Below are 22,620 nucleotides of genomic sequence, written 5' to 3'. Positions count from 1 at the left end.
CATTACCACTGTTTACTTCATTTTTACTTTAAATGGCTTTTTAATTGTCGTCTGCGACTTGAAGTCTTAGTTGTGAAATGGGTTTCCTCTGTTGAGAGGTTTGGAATCCCAGCAAAAGTACTGCCCTTGATCTGTTGGAGTTAAGGCAGTGTTTAGCGTAATTCTTCCTTTAGCATAATAAATGGCTTTTAATTTAATATTGGTTTTGTAATGCACCAACCAGAAACTATGCTTTATTATTACTCTATTTTACTCCTGGTAACATAGTTTTGCCATTTCCTGTTCACCTGATTTAAACCGCTCTTCATTAAACATTTTCAGTAAATCATGTTCTTTGTCCATCAGTTTAAATTAACCAATTACATTTAATTTATCGGTGCTGACTCGTACTGCATTCGTACCAAAACAATGTTGATGGCAACCACGCTATTGTATTCAGTACTTGGAAATTTTAGATGGATGATAGAACAAAAGAAAACGTCGAAGTCCATATGCATGTTGACAATTGAGGTTATAAATCTACTTCTACATTTAAAACTATCTGTTTTATTGATGGTATATTTTGTTATGTTGAAATAGCAAGCAGCAAGAGAAATGAGTACTTTGGCAAGCTCACTGTCTTACGGCAAAAAAGTCCCTAAGTACTTATTTCTCTTGCTGCTTGGTATTTCAATGGTATTCAATTCTGTTTATTATTGTTTCAACTGTCAATTCATGCAGGAGGCTGTTGTCCTTTTATTAAATTCACATTCCCCAGTCAGTGTTTACAGTGAATGAGTATTTACTGACTGGGGAATGTCAATCAAACGAATGTAAAACAGTCTTCTGCGTGAATTGACAGTAAAAACTAGCATAATCATGTTTGAATATCATTGATATAGCAAACAGCAATGAATATTTATATACTTTTTGCCAAGTGTGCATTTTGACTATTCTCACCTTCTGCTGATAGCGGCATTTTTCACCACTGCTGCTATGGGCGAGTCACAAATAGGGGAAAGAAAGGAGCTTGAGAGCCTGCCACTCATCCTACTTTATTTTACTTCGCAACAACGAATTTCCAGTTGAATTTGTGAACAAAACACCTCCTACAGCATGTCGTCATTCCTTAATATTTTAACCTTCTTCTGCTCCGACACACAAAACGCGCGCTTTCGTGTTTATTATATTGGGTTGGGAACTAAGTTCCCGCCGTTTTTTAAATTGGAAATATGTGTACGACATTAAATACTTTTGGCACGAAGTTGTACATCATTCGAAAGAGAATATATTGTTCTATCTAAATATATGTTTCGTTGATACTAAGATACATTTTCTTGCTATTTATAGATCATTAACATGGAATGTCAAGTTGAGAAGAATGCGAATTTTCGACACCTCCTTCTTTTTGCCTTTAATCAAGGCTCTAAGGCCTCAGAAGCTGCTCGCAACATTTGTGCTGTGTATGGAGTGGGTGCTATACCTGAAAGAACCGCCCGTGATTGGTATGCAAAGTTCAAAAAAGGAAATTTTGACCTCAAAGACGCATCTCGTTCTGGCCGTACAGTTGAGTTCGATGAAGAGCGATTGAACTACCTTTTGCACGAAAATCAGCATCAAACAACAAGTGAACTGGCAGAGACAATTGATTGCTCCCACACTACTGTGGAGAAGTATCTTCATTCGATAGGCAAAGTTCAGAAGTGTGGAGCATGGGTGCTTGACACTAAAAACGGCGGGAACTTCGTTGCCAACCCAATAGTATACTAAAAGTGAAACAATTTGCAAAATTTCATTTTTTTATCCAGGCCCATTGGAGATATTGGACAGTCAAATATGTCCAATTGGCATAATTCCCCAAACTTACGATATTTTTCAGGCTTTTTGGTGCAGCTACAGATCTGCAAAGTTTTGAGTTTAAACGTATAACTCCGGACTACATGCAGACATAAATTCAGACCTCTACGTTAGTTGTTTCCTCTTCCCAAACATGTCTTCAATGTCCAAAAATGTAGCAATTGTTGGTCATGATTTCACCACTTTCAAGTGGTTTTAGGTACAAATGTTAAGACGACAAAATCGCCAACAATGTTCAATTTGATAGGACAAATAGACGCTCAGGTATTCAAAACAACGTAAACGCCTGAAACAGAGAAAACGCAAAATGAAGGCAGAAGCTGTGTCGCTACGAGATGTTTTAAAAATAGTTCATTGTGGTTTTGAAGTACCCTGATATAGCATAAACATTCGTAAAAAAGTTATATATTTTTGAAAAGGTTGAGCGGCGATTTTTCTGTTTTCTCGAGCACTTCGTCTGTATTGACCCTATCATGTTTATATATATATATATATATATATATATATATATATATATATATATATATATATATATATATATATATAAAAGACAGAAAAGGTAGTATTTATAAATATATGTTTTTAATAGGTAATTCTCGAAACATGTTTATGAATAAGGGTTACTTAAGACGGAAATTAATTTTTAGTCGAAACACACTTTATTCAACTCAAGATGTTGACTACGCATCATCTATGAATATGGCTGAGAATAAATCATTTCTGAAAGAGTAAAATTCATATATGTATAGAAACAATAACGTTATATTGAATAAAGTACTAAAGTAGTAGTAAATTCGCAAACAATATAGTTGCTTCCAAAGGAGTCCATGTTGTGGTTTCCAAGGGGGGCAAGTATAAGCGATACATTCCACGATGGTGGAAAAGGATCATAATAGATAACGCCGGGATTCTGTTTGCTCCACAGCCTCCGCAATCGCCAATATTTTGAGTAGATCACGATTGCTACACCGTACAGAGAGCTATGCTGACAGTGTAATGAACTCACCGCCATCAAAAACGCAACATTTGAACCAAACCGGTACCTCCGCTGACGTGGATAGTGCAATTTATCACCTATCACATCAATCTAAATCTACGTCGAATATTTCATCAATATTAGCTCCATAGATTCATTCATTTCTACTCTAAAGCTTAGAACCAATGTAAGAAAACATTAATTATGTAGTTCTACGACGGCAAAAGTATATGCGAAGCATCGCTCTTTCTCAAGTAGCCAAGTACCACAACGGGATAATCATAAAATCACTGGATCAAAATGTAACTACCACTCTCCGTTACAAAGTTTCCTTCGAGATTTTTGGGAAAAGCGCCGAAATTGAAATACTCAGTTCATCGAGACATAAGAAACCACCACCACTTACGAAACCTCCTCTTCTATGTTTGTTTTTGTTTCTGTCACGGAATTCGAAACTTCATAGAAAGATAAGGACGTTCGCGAAGAAGTACAGTAAGAAGATTTCAACATCACTAAAGTTGCTAAAATACGCAACGATCACGGTCCCTCATATATGATGCTGATCTTAGCCCCAGCACAGGAGACGATCGATTCATTTCTTACATATTTCGCTCCGATCTCCAAGTGAAGGTAACATGTAGAACTATTTCGCTCATCATCATCACTACCGCAGGGCCACTGTTAATTGTTGCAACACAGCTGATAGTTGCACAACACGTATATGTTCCTATATACCACCTCCGCCAATCGTGTTACATGAAATGAACAACATTCAATTTACAGTTATAAGTGCAAGATCTTTCTCCTCCTGAGGTAGTAACCCCACGCATAACTCCACTCATGACTCCTCTACTAACACTAACTCCCTACACCTACAAGCATTATATAATAATAGCAAATATTAATCTTCATAAGAGTACCAATGATGAACGCACAACTTTCACTCAACTTGATACTTCCAACACTCTATACATTTTTCATAATATACCGTCTCATCTCGTTATGTTTCAGAAAACTTGCGAAATAATTACCATTTCTAATACTGTTTTTTCCACTGCACCATTTTATGTGCTGGCATTTCTTGGCAACGACAACGCAGCTATTAAGCTTAGACGTAGCTACCCTCAGGCCACTCACTCTACCAATCCACTACGTCTTCGCCTAACTGTTCGCTGCAACAAAGTAATTGCCACTAATATCGTGAATATATTTTTTCAACCTATTCAACCTTCAGCAATATAAGATCAGTTTTATAAGAACATTAGTGCCATTTACTCTACTATGTGTCATGCATTAGAACTTTAAATTCCATTCACTCTCTAAACAACGTAGAAACGCCGTCTTCGACCTCAATATTTATCTCTGATTTGCCGTTCTTTTTAATTGTATCCAGAATAATCCGTCTATATTCTTCGATAGATTGCTTACCTTTTGCGGGAAATGTATAGGTTGTATCTAATAGGCAATTTTCTGCTCTTTCAAATTGGTATATTTAATTTTCGTTCTAAAATTAACCGTTTTTATAATTAGCTAAAAGAAGAATGAAGAATCGTCCGCCATTTTCCGAGATGGCGTAGTTAGCACAAGGCAGATCATTAAGGACTTTTAGTATGTTCATTAGAACGACTACTACAATAATCCTGTGAAGACAAAAATTCATTCCTAATTAGGTCCACGAGCACCATATACGAGAATTGTATGTCAACTGACCTATGTTACATGTTTTCTATTTATGTTGGTGTTTATGTTAAAAAATAATCATGTTCTAGGTCCTTTCATGATACTTTTACCTCGATAGTTAGTTTTATATTAATTTATGTGTGTGAATGTAACTAATGATAATTGCAAATTCTGCCTAATAAATGGAGATTAGTTTTCCAAATTTAATTATTATGGTCGTAAAGATCATAATGTCCTATTTAAGATATCAAAGAATCAATAAAGAAAAGTATCCAGAACAAAATCTGTTCCTAAACCTATACTATCCTTTAATATAATATATCTAAAAGATCATGTAGCCCGCAAAACATTGCTAGCCTCACGTTAGGATTAAAAATCCTATACATACCCTAGAAATATAGCTAATATTTCTTCTATTTATTTATTACATTCAAGTAACGCATACACATTTGTGAAAAAAATGTAAATGGGTCATTCTATATGAAATCACTAAATTTGAAGATGAAATGTGACTCATATGTTTTATTTTTTTTAAAATTTGTACGTCTGTTATGATTCTAAACCATAACACACCTTTAAATTTTATATCTCTTCCAATCGGGAATCCTGTTGGAGCCATTTCAAATTTGGATGTTTTGTGAAAGAAATATCTAAGACCGCCCTCGACTTAAAGTACTGAAACCGCTAGATCTCTAGGGATATTGAAGCTATTTTAAAATTGTTTTAACTAAAACAATCTTATAATTTATAGCATATAAAACATTGTAGTAACGAACTTCTGAAGTGGGATTAAGTATATGAATTTCACCATCGAAAAGAAAAAAGAAGAAAAAATGTAAAAATTTGACACTTACTTCTCATAAAGGTCCCCCTAATACTAAGCTCAACTTTTGAAAATAAGTAGCTCTGATATTTCTCTGTAACATATAAAAGATTAGGAGGACGTTTTTGGTATGTTCAAGAAAACCAAATTATGACAATGTAAATTGAGAGCGGATTTAGACACATTTTGCAAAAACTAACATCACATTTCGATTTTTTTTTCAGTTTTCCATCCTAAAATTGTTTCTAATTGTCAAGACTGAAATGATTTAATAAGTGAATTGTGCCCGAAATTTGAAACTTCAAGTACCATTGCTGAAGCTACTCATATTCTGTCATTTGTTCCAAAAGCATGGTCCATAATATGATAATTGGTGAAACGTTTCAATCAACCGAGTGTCGCATTCCTAAAGCAAGGATGATTAGAAAGGGGCATGATATTTTAGCCAAGCCTGATTCTAAAATTGGACGTAGTTCTTCTGCAAAGAACTTCAATTTTGTCACAGAATTTTTCAACAGTGCTGAAGTGGCTGAAATGTTGGATTTAGTGTCAGTGTCAGTAAGAATATGTATTTCACTATCAAATAGAAAAAAAAGAGAAATATAATGTCTAAAGGCCTATTTTCGTGCTTCCCTTAGTTATGATAATGGATTAATAGTACTAGTTACATCTGAGATTTAACTAACAAACTAATTAAGAGAAGCAATACTTCACCCTACACAGACTTCTCCAGCTACAATATACTTTCTCAGGTGAAACATATATTCCACATATTCCTTACCCTTCTCTACCCCGCTGTCATTTTAACAGAATACTTTCCTAGACTATGTTTTTTTTCTAAGCCAATAGTATTCTTAGAAAAACAAAAAGATAAGACATCAGTTACCAGCAGCAGTCCCATATGCGTAACAAATCTTTTCAGTACAACGCTTGAAAAAATCTGTTTACAAGGCTCCTCACACAATACAGTATACTTCCCCTTACTCAAGCAGTATTTTGGCCTTTCTTTGCTACTAATGATCAGATGCTTACATTATCTTTCCTCAGAGTGAACCACTATAATAAGTATACTCTATCAGTGCTTATTTCCTTTGGCATAGAGCGTACGGTTGATACCGTCTAGCATGAGGGGCTAATATATAAACTGACACGTCTTCTATGAATTCATTACATCCACTTAAAAGCAAATTTTCTTTATCAACACTGTATATCTATACAAACCAATCAGGAGCATCCACACACATTTGTACTACAAGTAGGAGTAACTCAAGTATCAGCTCTGTATCTTCTTGTCTATATCTTATACATCGGCGGTATGTCACCTTCGTTACCTCCAGTTCACGCTTCCCAGTTTCTCTGACGATACAGCCTATCTCACTGTAGGCTCCTTTGTTTACTGATTTACTACTTAATTAAACCCATCACAAGATATTTTAATCAACTGATATTTGCACTAGAAACTCAAAGTCATCCCAATCAAAACAAAAATGTTCCATTTTGTTCCTAAAAAGGCATTAATACTTCCCACCATGAAATCCTGTACGTCTTTAGGTTATGGTCCTTGGATCCCAGATCTCACTAAAAAAGAAATTAAATCTTGAAGTTTTATTGTACCGGCTAGGCTAAAGGAGACGGCCGCTACAATCGAGTTTAAGATATCTTGTGGTTTATGTTAGCAACCGGTTCGAATAGCAAACTCATTTGACCGCTCTACGAAAGAGCATACGCGGTATTTTAAATGTGTTTCGTAACTTGAAAGGAACAACATGGAACTTAAAATTGTTATGGCACATTTATGGAGTTTTTGTCGGTCCAAATACGACGTACGGTCATCTAATTTGGCTCTTAGCAAACCAAAAGTTTTATAATTAGCTCAAAATCTTACATTACCGTGTGTTATGTATTAAGAATTCGCTCCGTCAACGAACCCCAGAAAGAGAAAAATATAGTCATACATCATTGCATCTTCTATTGGACAGTTTTTCTAATTGCATCTCATCCAATAATCTCCTGACTCATAGATCAGACTCCTGCTATTCCACGTTATGGTTATTCTTAACTGGACACTATCCTTGACATATAAGACAGAGAAATCAATTGAGATTACAATAACTCAGTATATCGAAATACATAGCCTTACGTTATATATTGTCTACAGTTTCGTTTTCATCATAGTATTCCTTTGTCTGTTCTACCAGTGATTCTCTTAACTGAGCTCGCCCTACACGGCCCAAGTACACAAGTTGAAAATATTGTATTGTCGTGACCGTGAATCCTGGTTTTGTATTACTCATGATGCTCACAAGTAAACCTTACGTTTGGGTGAATCTTGTTGCTGACTGAGACATATATGAGAAAGTAGTACTAAATGTGGTCAGTATTTCAGTGAAGTTATAGGTGCGAAGCTCCAGGGGTTTAGGAGATACAGCTACCAGAACATCACATGAAAGTACAGAAATGTCTTCATACAGTTGGAGGTAAAAGCCCTGTAAGACCTCTTGTAACGACAAGAGGCGAATAACAAACATATGGGTACATATTAGGACTAGGGGAAGTCATATAGTAAGGGTATACCTGACGGCGGCCATCTTGAAATCCACCATTTTGAATTAAGGTTAAGTTTTTAAAATAGGAATAGGGTCATGTGATACATGATTTAAGACGCAAATTTAATCAGGAGAACAATGGTGACATTAATTTTGATTTACTCGCAATTGGTAAAAAGTTAAAGGGAAATTAAATATTGTTGCAGCATATGTATTAGTCCTTTACCCCATCTTGTAAAGTTTGTGTTAATGATAATTATTAAATAAAAAGCAGGTGGAAAAATATTAGGTCTATGGTAAGAGTTGCCTTGATGGCAGCCATGTTCAAATCCGCCATTTTGAATCAAACAAAAGTTTTAAACAAAACGAATAATATTTACACCTTATTAATAGCAAATTTTACCATAAATCCAACGGTATAACCATTTTTGCTCATCAAACAACTAGCATTGTAACGCCACCATTGTATTTCTGATTAACTTCTAGCCCGAAGTCATCTATTGCATTACTCTATTCCCATTTAATCTTGTGCTGGTTAATGATAAAGCAAAAATGGTTATACCGTAGAATTTATGGTAAAATTTGCTATTAATAAGGTGTCGCTGTTATGCGTTTTGGTAAAAACTTTTGTGTGATTCAAAATGGCGGATTTGAACATGGCCGCAGTCAAGGCAACTCTTACCATAGACCTAATATTTATCCACCTGCTTTTTATTCAATTATTATCATTAACACAAAATTTACTAGGTGGGGTAAAGGACTAATACATATGCTGCAACAATATTTAATTTCCCTGTAACTTTTTACCAATTGCGCGTAAATCAAAATTAATGTCACCATTGTTCTTCTGATTAAATTTGCGTCTTAAATCATGTATCACGTGACCCTATTCCTATTTAAAAAACTTAAACTTAATTCAAAATGGCGGATTTCAAGATGACCGCCGTCAGGTATACCCTTACTATATGACTTCCCCCTAGTCCTAATATGTACCCATATATTTGTTATTCGCTTTTTGTCGTTACAAGAGGTCTTACAGGACTTTTACCTCCAACTGTATGAAGACTATTCTGTACTTCCATGTGATGTTCTGGTAGCTGTATCTCCTAAACCCCTGGAGCTTCGCACCTATAACTTCACTGAAATACTGAGCACATTTAGTACTACTTTCTCATATGTGTCTCAGTCAGCAACTCGATTCACCCAAACGTAAGGTTTACTTGTCAGTAAAAATGTCCAACATCTGGTGTCTCTATGTTGATAGTAAAGCATGTCTACCATCCACACAAACTCAGCACTCTCTCTAATTTCATTCTGCTCAAGAGGAAGTATAATTTTCTACGGGCAGTCTATGTTCTAATGGGAATGAAAGCCACACTTAAAAAGGTGATATACCTTTTTGCAATATGAACTGCTTCTAAAATAACCCAGCAAACCACAAAAAGTAGTAATTTTTGGAAATTCCGGATTGTAAACCCAATCAAATATATACTTTTAACTTCAATTTGTGTAAATTTTGTGTTTCATACAAAAGAACACAGCACATGATACTTGCCATAAAGAAGGCGTTACCTTTTGTGATAAAATCATTTTAAAAAGGAACGAAATCGCATTTTTTTACGAAATACAAAACATTGTACAAACAGTTTTTGATCATATATATGAGACAAAGATTTATTTGAAACCTCTATGACAAGGGTTAAATACAAAGGAGCATCCTCAGGGACTGAACAATGTTGAAAGAAGAAATTCAAAGCGATGTGTATATGAAGATCAACTGAAAGATAATAATCATTGAATTACTAGGGACGAATTTTGTCATGTGCATGATAGTAATGATGTGGCAGAAGGAAGTAACAGTTATTTTAGTGGAGTTTTACATTTCATATCTCAAGATCATAGTACAAAAGAAACAAGATGAAAATAAATTTATTGTCTTCGTGAGAAAATAGTAGTCTGACTCATATTTTTCAATGTGAAACCAGTAAATTCTCAATATATTTGCACTTGATCGTTCAAAGTATATATACGGGGTGTAAAGAATGGTTGCTTACAACGTTTGGTAAGTAATTCTACAGATGAAAACAAGTAAAATGTTCTATGTAACACAATGTCCATCTCGGCCTCTTAACCCAGTTACGGACGTCCAAAAGGGTCGGAAAATGAACTTTGAAGGCTGATTCAAGCAAAAAGACAAGAGATAGAAGGGTGGTGTTAGGCGAGCGCAAGGGATTCCCAACAGATGCAAAGCATTCCGCGGACGTTATGAGGACAAAGTGAGGTTAGGGTGGGTGTGTGAAGTGTACACATCTAATCTTAGTATCTTTGGATAGTCCATGTTAACAGTCTGGTTGGCCCGCTGAACACTGCCCTTCTATCTCTTATCGGTTTGTCAGAATTAGCCTTCAAAGTTCATTTTTTCCCTTTGGATGTCCGTAACTCGGTTAGGAGGCCGAGATGGACATTGTGTTATATAGACATTTTACATGTTTTCATCTGTAGAATCACCTCCCAAGCGTTGTAAACAACCTCTCTTTACACCCTGTATATATATATATATATATATATATATATATGCGTGTGTGTGTGTGTGTGTGTGTGTGTATGTGACTTTTTAATACTGGAAAAACACTAACTTACAGAAGAAAACAACACAATTCGCAAAAGAGACAATTAAGATCGGCCAGATCCTACCTTACTATAAATGTTTTCACCAGTGTAGTTAAGAAGTAAAAGCATTTGATAAAATATGAACGTATATGCGGTGAAGCGTATCAATGCTTCAGAATATAATAAATTCACAACTTTTATTTCCGAGGATAGACATACTCATATGACTCTCTCTAATGTACGTGAGCGTGTAGTACTCATGGCCTCCGGAGCCAAAGAATTAATTCTGCTAACTGTTTTCACACAGGAGGTTATTTTCTAACTTCGGAGCAAAGTGTTATATTTATGTTGTTTGTTTTTACGTAAAAATGACAACATATTTCCTTATGGGACATTTGTAATATCACTTTACAACTGACTTGAAGGATTGAATGTAACCTAAAGCACACGTTACATATAGGTTAAAAGTAAGTTGCAATGTTCTTCTAACTTAAAGTTTTTTCCCGGTTCTTTCAAAAAAGCCCTGCGTTCTTATTTAAACTCGATTTTAATCACAGACAAATCATCTTTAAAAATTCTGATCTTTATTTCTAATAAAAGTATTAAAATGTGTTACATACGGTTGCAAGAGTACGTGATGACATATTTTGAATATACTATACCACTATGCTATGGTATTTAACATTAGAAACCATCTTCTTCATGAATGGTGTAAAACACGACTCTCTCATTTGCGACCAATTGTTTTGTCATTGCTATCATTAAGCATTGATGTAATACATCGCATACGTACTGTTGTCAATAGCCTCGAAGAAAAATACATCAACAAATTGTAATTTAATTTTCTTTGTCATGCAAAACATTTGATTCTCTGTACAGCATAAATGTCAGTTTATTCCCAAATTATTATCAAATGAATTCAGCGGAGGTGTAAACGTATTTGCGGGTAACTAAAACATTCTGGAAATAAGTTCTTAAAGTTTTAAAACTCTATTTGTTTTAACCTAAAATTTGTACAGTATGAAGCTGTTTATTATGAAGAGTACAATAAGTACTGTGTTAGATTAATTATAAATTAACTGGTTGTTTATATTCTTGTTTATGTTATAGTAATACAATTGGCTGTCTGCACCCGTTTACTGATGGGATTTTACATATTTTTATTCTACTTGTGCAGTTAATTTTTTTGTTACTGTTAGACACAATATTATTTACAGTGTTGCATGCCGTCTCCTAGTGATAACAAATATAGGATGTGTGTGTGTCAGGAGCAAGCAGAATACCCGTTCATCGCACTAGAAATTACGTTTCGTTTCGGACATAAAGGGCTGAATTCGGGTTTAAACGGCATTGGAAGTGTCACTGTTTGACTTAGCGACTCCCAAAAGCTACGGATTCGACACTAATAGCGGTCGTTTGGATCATTTTTATATATCATCTTCGCTCCCCTAACAAAGTTGCTGGGTTTAGTTTCGATTTAAACTTTATCAAAAGTGTCACTGTTCATCTCAGCAACACTAATGACGGCCATTTGTAACATCTCCCCAAGTCCCCCTTCCCTACGTTCTACCGTCAATGTAAATTTATATTTATAAAAAACGTTCCAGGCCCGAACCTCATCTATGTTGAAAATTTGATTGTGATCGATTAAGTGATTCAAGAGGTAGTAAGTCACAAAAAAATAGTGACTTTCGTTTATAGATATATGCAGAATAGATAAAAAGATGAAACAAAAAATCACGTCAGGGAATTCATCGGGCGCACTGCGGACACTGTTTGGCCTAAAAGGCCTCCTATCATGAACTACTGGTACTGACTGGGAAGTCTCAACTTTTTGAAGGACGGTGGTTTATCAAAGATGATATAATACCAGTACTACCGTGCTTCAATGAGTTAAACGGAAAACATTTTTACTTGATTTATCATTTAAAATATTATGGAAAAGAAACTTTTTTGAAACTTTGTTTTTGTAGGACATTAATTCCAAACTGGCCATCTGTATGATGACCAGTGACTTATCCCTATCTCACCTTTAATTAAATTTGTATATACGATTTAACTTCGTTATTATTGTATTTCATCCAATCCAACTTCAAAAAAATTAGTTTAAATTATCTAAGCGCGACATCGAATAACTACTGTTAAAAGTAAACTTCGATTTTCTTTTTATTTCAGTTTCCAGGAAATTACAAAGACGTGCATGCAAGGGAAGTAAACGGTTCGTACATACATGTTTTGTATATATGTTAAATTAGAACAACATTAATAAATACTAAAGACGATCACGAGACATGTTGTGGAATAAAACAGAAAATAAAATAAGTGATTTATTTCTCTGTTTCCTATAATAAAATCTTCCGTTATATGTATATTTTGGGGTTTATATTTCTTGACTGGAAAAACAGAAGTGCACTGTATTAAAAAGAAACAGATAGAGATTTCTAAATATACGTACAAGCAAGGTAAAATTACTTTGAATTTAACATCACATTAATGTAACTTTTCATCCGCACATGACATTTATTGATCGTTTTCATATTTCAATAATTTCAGCATAGCGATTCTAAAATCAATTGATATTTCCAAACGTTGTTCATTAATGTATGTGTCTGCTGATCCACTTTGTTTTCAAAGGCTGCATTATTATGGAAAAGTGTAATGGTATACGAATTAAAAAAAACATTCATAATACCTTATACCGCTACAAATATGCACATACAGGTCACATGTGCTTTCTCTAAAACCCTTCCTATACAATAAATTATACATACTATAAAATAAAGTACATCTAGTTATCTTAGATTTATTCTCTTTTTCTTGTAGTATAGTGCTTTTAATACATTCTTTTTGCTTATATTTATAAAGGCATAATTTATATATTCTAAATGCAAGAACCAATTGATATAGAGTTTGTAAACGCTCAATTTTGAAACGAGCTTAGCTCAGCTAAACTCAGACTGCAAGAAATGAGTTAACGCTCATTCAAAACTCAGCTTTTCAAAACGAAATAGTTGAACTCATTCTCATTTCTTTTTGAGCTGATACTCGACTCCGCGCTCAACAAAAGAAAAATACGCTGTGATTGATCATTTAATAACTAAAAATATTTACAATGTGAGTTCAGAACTGTCCGGATTGTAATTGCAAATATTGGGGTAAAATATATTGCTTTACAAAGAAAGAATAACATTAAAGGAACTCATTGACACAACCAGCCAATTTGTAATAACTGTAGTAAGATACACTAAGAATCAACTCCATTATGTCCCTAAATAACAGAAACACTCTACACATCTTAAGTACCCTACATATTATGATCATTTGTCTTAAGTATTGTTAAAGCCGTGCCTTTACATTATGACACTTGGTTGCCTTTGCCCTCTCAGCCCTTGCACTTTCCTGTGTATTATGAAACAACTATTCTTGTTCAAAATGTATAGCGAGATGGCAGAGTTCTAATAGAATAAATGTATTTAAAGCATGAAGAGATAAATTTGATAAAACATAAACACTATTTTGCTGTCATGTTTTGACTTAATCTGTACCAAAATATTAAATCTGTCTACGTTATGCAAGTTTTAAGTACAATAATAAACTCTTTGAAAAATGGTCAATGTATATCAAGTTACCTGGTATCAACGAAGGTTGATTCACCACTTTATTTTTAATGATTTTTAAAAGTACTATTATCATATGCATTGGTATATATATATATATATATATATATATATACTGTTCCATAGTTCGTGTAATTTTCTACAGCAGTGAAAGACGACGAAGTTTTCACAGTATTAATGTGCAATTTGACATTCCTATTGAGATGTGTTTGAATTCTTCAAATTGTTAATGAACATAAGATAAAATCACTGTTTAGCCGCTGTTTTTGGGGTGTAAGCACAAAAGTTCATTTTCCTTAAATGCGATTCAATGTTAAATTTTGGAAACAGATTTCCGCAACAATTATTGCTAAATATTTGGATCAAATGAGTATTAATTCTTACAAAATTAATAACACTCATCCCCAATGCTAGTGCAGTAATCCCAACATAATTTTGGGTAAGGCTCCCCCATTGGGGGGCAAGGAGCGTAGAAAGGTGGTGAGTGGAATATTAGCAAAATCACAAATCTTATTTTGCGTAATCTAGTAGGCATCAGGTTAATCACAAATGTCACAGAATTAGTATTCCGATGGTCCTGGCATGTGGCAGTGATTGATATATAGCTATAGCCCGGCTTCAAAAATCATATTAAAAATTCACAATACATATCCTTAAAAGGGACACACAGGAATTTTTTTTGCATTAATTAATGCTAAATTTTGCGATATTCTGGTAAAAAAAGATGTGTTTTTTTAACATAGAATGTTAAACATAAGATGGTAGATGTTTATAAAAATTTCAAATTTTCTTCTGAAAATGCCAATGAGAATCAGATTAATCATAAATTTCCCAGAATTAATATTCAGATGTTGTTTGAATATGCCAGTGATTGATATGGGGCTACAGCCACCTTCCAAAAGATCACATAGGAAAATTCGCCACAAATATAGCAGGGACATCCGACAAAACATTATTTCTTGTCAAATTAATGTGATACAATTTGTTATCGTAGTAAAAAGATATCTAGAATATTATTTTGGTAACACACCGGCTTAAGGGGCACTAGGGGCGTAGCATTAGCATTTGGTTCTTTATAAAATTCCAACTTTTATTCTGGAAGTGTCAATGAGCATCCGATTAATCACAAATGACACAGAATTATGATTCCAATGCTCATTGCATGTGCAAGTGATTGATGTGGGGCTACAGCCTCCTTCCACAAATCACGATAAATATCCTTAACAGGAACATACCTTAATAAGTTATTTTTTTTTAATCAAGTAATGTGAAATTTGGCGCTACCATAGTGAGAAAGTACGAGTTTTTGAAATCTGGTACATTATTTTGTTAACGCACCGTAACCGCCTTTAATGGCGAAGGGGTGAAACGTAAGATGGTGGATCTTTATAAATTCCAAATTTTATTTTCAAAATGCCAACGAGCGTGAAATTAATCACAAATGTCACAAAATAAATATTCCAATTCTTTTTGCATGTCACAGTGACTTATATGGAGCTACATCCCTTTCCAAAAATTACAAGAATTCACGATAAATATGTCATAATTAATTTGGAAGTTGTCATTATTGCAAAACGAAAAGAAATTGAAACAAAATAAAGTAAACCTAGAAATTAATGTAAATGAAAAATTTCTGACAGTGTACCTAACTGACTATGCATATACCTTTTTTATTATGGTGTCACTGGAATATAATCAAAACATTTTATATTTTTAAACATCAATTAGGATTATTTCATAGCAGAAAATCACACACACAAATCACCTACGTGTTTTCTACACGCTTAGGCAGAACCAGCTTGAAATGGAACACAAAATGACGATCGAAAGTGTAGGAGGAACAAAGAAAATCTTATTCAAAAGGAAAATCTTAAGCATTAAAGGTCTAGAAAGTAAGTTCTAAGTTTCAATATTGTTTGCTTTATTAGGAGAAAGAAAAAGTGTGTATTTTCGTTACTTCTTACACAATAACCGTATTGTCCAACTTTCCACATCACAACATCCTCGTATGTACTGCTGACATAAATACGTCAAGAAATCGTATGCTATGGACACACGTTTGTATTAGAAATAAATGCTTCCCGAGGGATAAGAATTAGTTACTGGAAATTATTCTTTGTTGAAAACAACTCTTTCTGGCTCTTTATCATTAACTGTTTAATGATATCATTACTCTCAGTGTAAAACACATAAAATCAACTTAGTTTTGTTCAGTATGCCCTCCTGAATGAGCGAGACATAAATTAATGGGATTTACAAAAACTACTGTGGACACCTTCTCCAACATTTCTGGAGTGATCATCTGTACACTCTAGACAATGCTCTGTTTAAAGTCCTCTACTTTGTTACATGATTTTTGGCAGACAACTTATTTTAGGAATCCCCACAAAAAAAAAAAAAAATCCCATGGTGTACGACCTGGACTCCTTGGTAGCCATTCGACACTGGACTCCATTGTAATAAGCCGTTCCCTAAATTTCCCTCTCAAATGATGTATAGTCGTATTTGAGCTATGCGCTGGCGCTCCATCTTGCTTGAAGCATAATTCATCACTTTGACCTAAATTTAAACAATGAAGATCGCCCAATATTTTATTTCTTAGCAGCTTTTGATATGATGACGTTGTTACATTTTCATCAAAAGAGAAAGGTGCTATCACCTCAGTAGCAGTTATACCACACCAAACCATTATTCCTCGTTTGTCCATTGACACTTCTCATCTCACGTTCGGTTGCATCGATGACCAATATCTTGCATGTGATGAGGACACTGAACCATTTAAGAAGAATTTTGCTTCTTCGAAAAAGATCACTTGTAACAAGAACATAGGGTTTTCATTTAACTTCCCAATAAATCAGTTACAGAAATAAAGTCGATCACCATAATCACTAGCACACAATTCAGAAACAATTCGGACCTTTATGGTTTTATCATCAAGTTTCTTATAATTCCTTGCAGCGTAGTTTTGTTAATATTTAAGTTAAAGCTTCGACAGGCAAGGGATTTCCGCGATGAACTATTAACAGATAACAGCACATATCTTTTGATACCTTATGTAGATACACTTGGAGATTTTGCTGCAATTTTTCTAGATGCGAGATGGACAGTGTGAAAACAATTTTCGAGGAACTGTTTGCACAAATGGTGAATTTGCACATCGCGCACTTTTATTCCGAATTCTTTAACAATACGGGATCTTCTTGGTCTTCCAGATTTTTCTGATGAAATGTACCATTCAATTATATTAACGCTGATCCTGAGTTAAAGGCTGCATGTTCGAAGGACACCACAATATGAATGGAATGTTGAAGTATAGTTGAAAAACAAGAAATTCCCAAACGATTAAGCCAGCCTATCCCCTAGATTCATGCATTTCCGAAGAAGTCGATGTAACGCAGGTGTTGATTACAGACACGAAATCCTATTGAACTGTCAACACGTAAGTTATAAATGGTTTGTGCATTGCGATAGGAAAAGGTCTAAAAATATTGTCAGTGAAGATGAACAAGAAGTTAAGTTATATATTAGAGGGTGTTTTATAAACAAACGTTTGTTGCCATTGCTTGAAATCGACAATAATGCTAAATTTGACTTTAATTATGAAATATTTAGCTTCTGTTAGTAGGTCCTTGTGTAAGGACATTTGTAATGAATTTCTACTGTCTTATGAAAGGGTATTTTAGCGTATTATCAGTCACTGGTACATGGAAATAGCATACGAGCATCAATTCTGTGCGCCTTGCAATTACTTTCATGCTCATTTTCACTAACAAAATAAATTTTGGAATGTTTATACCTTGCCAGTGTGCATTCCAAAGAAAAAATTATCAACCGTGCCCTTTGTCCCCTGTTACCAAAATAATGTTACAGATTCGGAGAACATACAATATTATTTATTATTACAATAACACCAAATTTCATATTAATCGACCAACAGAAGAAAAAGCTTTTCCGGGTAAATCCCTGTTAAGGATATTCATCGTGATTTGTGGAAGGGGGCTGTAGTCCCACATCAATCACTGGATCATGCAAGGAGCATCGGAATCTAAATTCTGTGTCGTTTGTGATTAATTTGATACTCATTGACACTTCCAGTAAAGAAGATTTTTTTATAAATATCCAAATGCTTACGCTACGCTCCCTGTGCCCACTAGGCCGGTGTGTTACTAAAATAACATTCTAGATATATTTTTACTACGATAACAAATTATTTCACATTAATCTGACAATAAATAGTGTCAAGTATATATATATATATATATATATATATATATATATATATATATATATATATATATATATATATATATATATATATATATATATATCTGTAGTTAGATAGATAGATATAGATATACATTTTTATTCCCAGTCAATTTGTGAGTTGCAATAATTTTTTTAGCACTGTGTGTCAACAAATAACTTTGCAGACGTTACCATATATTAGTATATGATAGGACTAGGCTATTAAAAATGTAGCAATCACAATTTTCCTCAGCACTTTCTCTTCTTTAATTTTGATTATTAGTATTATAATTCTGATAGTGAAACTTACTAACTAAATTTAGTATCGCCTGTCTACGTTATGCAAGTTTTAAGTACCATAATAAATTCTTTAAGAAAATGGTCAATGTATATCAACTTACCTGGTATCAATGAAGGTTGATTCACCACTTTATTTTTAATGATTTTTAAAAATACTGTTATCATATGCATTGGTGTATATATATATATATATATATATATATATATATATATATATATATATATATATATATATATATATATATATATACTGTTCCATAATTCGTGTAATTTTCTACAGCAATGAAAGACGAGGAAGTTTTCACAGTATTAATGTGCAATTTGACATTCCTATTGAGATGTGTTTGAATTCTTCAAATTTTTAATGAACATAAGAGAAAATCACTGTTTAGCCGCTGTTTTTGGGGTGTAAGCACAAAAGTTCATTTTCCTTAAATGCGATTCAATGTAAAATTTTGGAAGAACATTTCCGCAATAATTATTGCTAAATATTTTGGAGCAAATGAGTATTAATTCTTACAAAATTAATAACACTCATCCGCAATGCTAGTGCAGTATTCCCAAACATAATTTTGGGTAAGGCTCCCCCATTGGGGGGCAAGGAGCGTAGAAAGGTGGTGAGTGGAATATTAGCAAAATCACAAATCTTATTTTGCGTAATCTAGTAGGCATCAGATTAATCTCAAATGTCACAGAATTAGTATTCCGATGATCCTCGCATGTGGCAGTGATTGATATGGAGCTACAGCCCGGCTTCAAAAATCATATTAAAAATTCACAATACATATCCTTAGAAGGGACACACCGGAAAATTGTATTTTTTTGCATTAATTAATGCTAAATTTTGCGATATTCTGGTAAAAAAGATGTGTTTTTTAACATGGAATGTTAAACATAAAATGGTGGATGTTTATAAAAATTACAAATTTTCTTCTGAAAATGCCAATGAGAATCAGATTAATCATAAATTTCCCAGAATTAATATTCAGATGTTGTTTGAATATGCCAGTGATTGATATGGGGCTACAGCCAGCTTCCAAAACATCACATAGAAAAATTCACCATAAATATAGCGGGGACATCCGACAAAACTTTATTTCTTGTCAAATTAATGTGAAATAATTTGTTATCGTAGTAAAAAGATATCTAGAATATTATTTTGGTAACACACCGGCTTAAGGGGCACTAGGGGCGTAGCATAACCATTTGGTTCTTTATAAAAATTCCAACTTTTATTTCGGAAGTGTCAATGAGCATCCGATTAATTACAAATGACACAGAATTATGATTCCGATGTTCCCTGCATGTGCAAGTGATTGATTTTAGGCTACAGCCTCCTTCCACAAATCACGATAAATATCCTTAACAGGAACATACCTTAATAAGTTATTTTTTTTAATCAAGTAATCTGAAATTTGGCGCTACCATAGTGAGAAAGTACGAGTTTTTGAAATCTGGTACATTATTTTGTTAACGCACCGTAACCGCCTTTAATGGCGAAGGGGTGAAACGTAAGATGGTGGATCTTTATAAATTCCAAATTTTATTTTCAAAATGCCAACGAGCGTGAAATTAATCACAAATGTCACAAAATAAATATTCCAATTCTTTTTGCATGTCACAGTGACTTATATGGAGCTACATCCCTTTCCAAAAATTACAAGAATTCACGATAAATATGTCATAATTAATTTGGAAGTTGTCATTATTGCAAAACAAAAAGAAATTAAAACAAAATAAAGTAAACCTAGAAATTAATGTAAATGAAAAATTTCTGACAGTGTACCTAACTGACTATGCATATACCTTTTTTATTATGGTGTCACTGGAATATAATCAAAACATTTTATATTTTTAAACATCAATTAGGATTATTTTATAGCAGAAAATCACACACACACATCACCTACGTGTTTTCTACACACTTAGGCAGAACCAGCTTGAAATAGAACACAAAATGACGATCGAAAATGTAGGAGGAACAAAGAAAATCTTATTCAAAGGAAAATCTTAAACATTAAAGGTCTAGAAAGTAAGTCTTAAGTTTCAATATTGTTTGCTTTATTAGGAGAAAGAAAAAGCGTGTATTTTCGTTACTTCTTATACAATAATCGTATTGTCCAACTTTCCACATAACAACATCCTGGTATGTACTGCTGACATAAACACGTCAAGAAATCGTATGCTATGGACACACGTTTGTATTAGAAATAAATGCTTCCCGAGGGATAAGAATCAGTTACTGGAAATTATTCTTTGTTGAAAACAACTCTTTCTGGCTGTTTAACGATATCATTACTCTCAGTGTAAAACACTAAAATCAATTTAGTTTTATTCAGTATGCCCTCCTAAATGAGCAAGACATAAATTAATGGGATTTAAAAAACTACTGTGGACACCTTCTCCAACATATCTGGAGTGATCATCTCTACACTCTGGACAATCCTCTGTTTAAAGTCCTCTACGTTGTTACATGATTTTTGGCAGACAACTTATTTTAGGAATCCCCACTAGAAAAAAAATTCTATGGTGCACGACCTGGACTTCTTGGTAGCCATTCGACACTGGACTCCATTGTAATAAGCCGTTCCCTAAATTTCCCTCTCAAATGATGTATAGTCGTATTTGAGCTATGCGCTGGCGCTCCATCTTGCTTGAAGCATAATTCATCACTTTGACCTAAATTTAAACAATGAAGATCGCCCAATATTTTATTTCTTAGTAGCTTTTGATATGATGACGTTGTTACATTTTCATCAAAAGAGAAAGGTGCTATCACCTCAGTAGCAGTTATACCACACCAAACCATTATTCCTCGTTTGTCCATTGACACTTCTCATCTCACGTTCGGTTGCATCGATGACCAATATCTTGCATGTGATGAGGACACTGAACCATTTAAGAAGAATTTTGCTTCTTCGAAAAAGATCACTTGTAACAAGAACATAGGGTTTTCATTTAACTTCCCAATAAATCAGTTACAGAAATAAACTCGATCACCATAATCACTAGCACACAATTCAGAAACAATTCGGACCTTTATGGTTTTATCATCAAGTTTCTTATAATTCTTTGTAGCGTAGTTTTGTTAATATTTAAGTTAAAGCTTCGACAGGCAAGAGATTTCCGCGATGAACTATTAACAGATAACAGCACATATCTTTTGATACCTTATGTAGATACACTTGGAGATTTTGCTGCAATTTTTCTAAATGCAAGATGGACAGTGTGAAAATAATTTTCGAGGAACTGTTTGCACAAATGTTGAATTTGCACATCGCGCACTTTTAGTCCGAATTCTTTAACTATACGGGATCTTCTTGGTCTTCCAGATTTTTCTGATGAAATGTACCATTCAATTATATTAACGCTGATCCTGAGTTAAAGGCTGCATGTTCGAAGGACACCACAGTATGAATGCAAAGGTGAAGTATAGTTGAAAAACAAGGAATTCCCAAACGATTAAGCCAGCCTATCCCCTAGATTCATGCATTTCCGAAGAAGTCGATGTAACGCAGGTGTTGATTACAGACACGAAATCCTATTGAACTGTCAACACGTAAGTTATAAATGGTTTGTGCATTGCGATAGGAAAAGGTCTAAAAATATTGTCAGTGAAGATGAACAAGAAGTTAAGTTATATATTAGAGGGTGTTTTATAAACAAACGTTTGTGGCCATTGCTTGAAACCAGCTAACAGTGGAACGTGAACATATGATTCGGACGTGTTCCAACGCTTCTTAAACTCACATCTCTTAGCCTCCCATCTGAATAGGCCAGAGAGGAGCATGGAAGATAATAAAAGAAAGTGGTGCGGTTTTCTAAATGATTTTAGGGCCGGAAAGCGAAAATTGAAGCACAAAAGTGGCCACTGGTACATGGAAGTAGCTTCTAAGCATTAATTTGGTGACATTTCCAATTATTTTTACGCTTATGGGCAATAACGAAAAGTTTGAATTTTTTGCTTCCTATCTTCCAAAATTTGGA

At 34.0% G+C, this 22,620-nt stretch overlaps 1 protein-coding gene across 1 annotated transcript in view; it reads left to right on the top strand.

The window, feature by feature from the left end:
* LOC145685399 (serine protease 55-like) overlaps positions 1-22,620 on the top strand; it is a 233,772-nt gene that overhangs the window by 54,633 nt on the left and 156,519 nt on the right. Inside the window, exon 2 of the mRNA XM_081757793.1 lies at positions 12,647-12,689. Coding sequence (XP_081613919.1) covers positions 12,647-12,689 — 43 coding nt within the window. The remainder of the gene's footprint in view (positions 1-12,646; positions 12,690-22,620) is intronic.

The sequence above is a fragment of the Thermobia domestica genome, chromosome 5 (genome assembly GCF_964235325.1).
Source record: "Thermobia domestica chromosome 5, izTheDome1.hap1.1, whole genome shotgun sequence".
Classification (NCBI taxonomy): domain Eukaryota; kingdom Metazoa; phylum Arthropoda; class Insecta; order Zygentoma; family Lepismatidae; genus Thermobia; species Thermobia domestica.
This window is presented reverse-complemented; position numbering and strand designations above follow the sequence as displayed.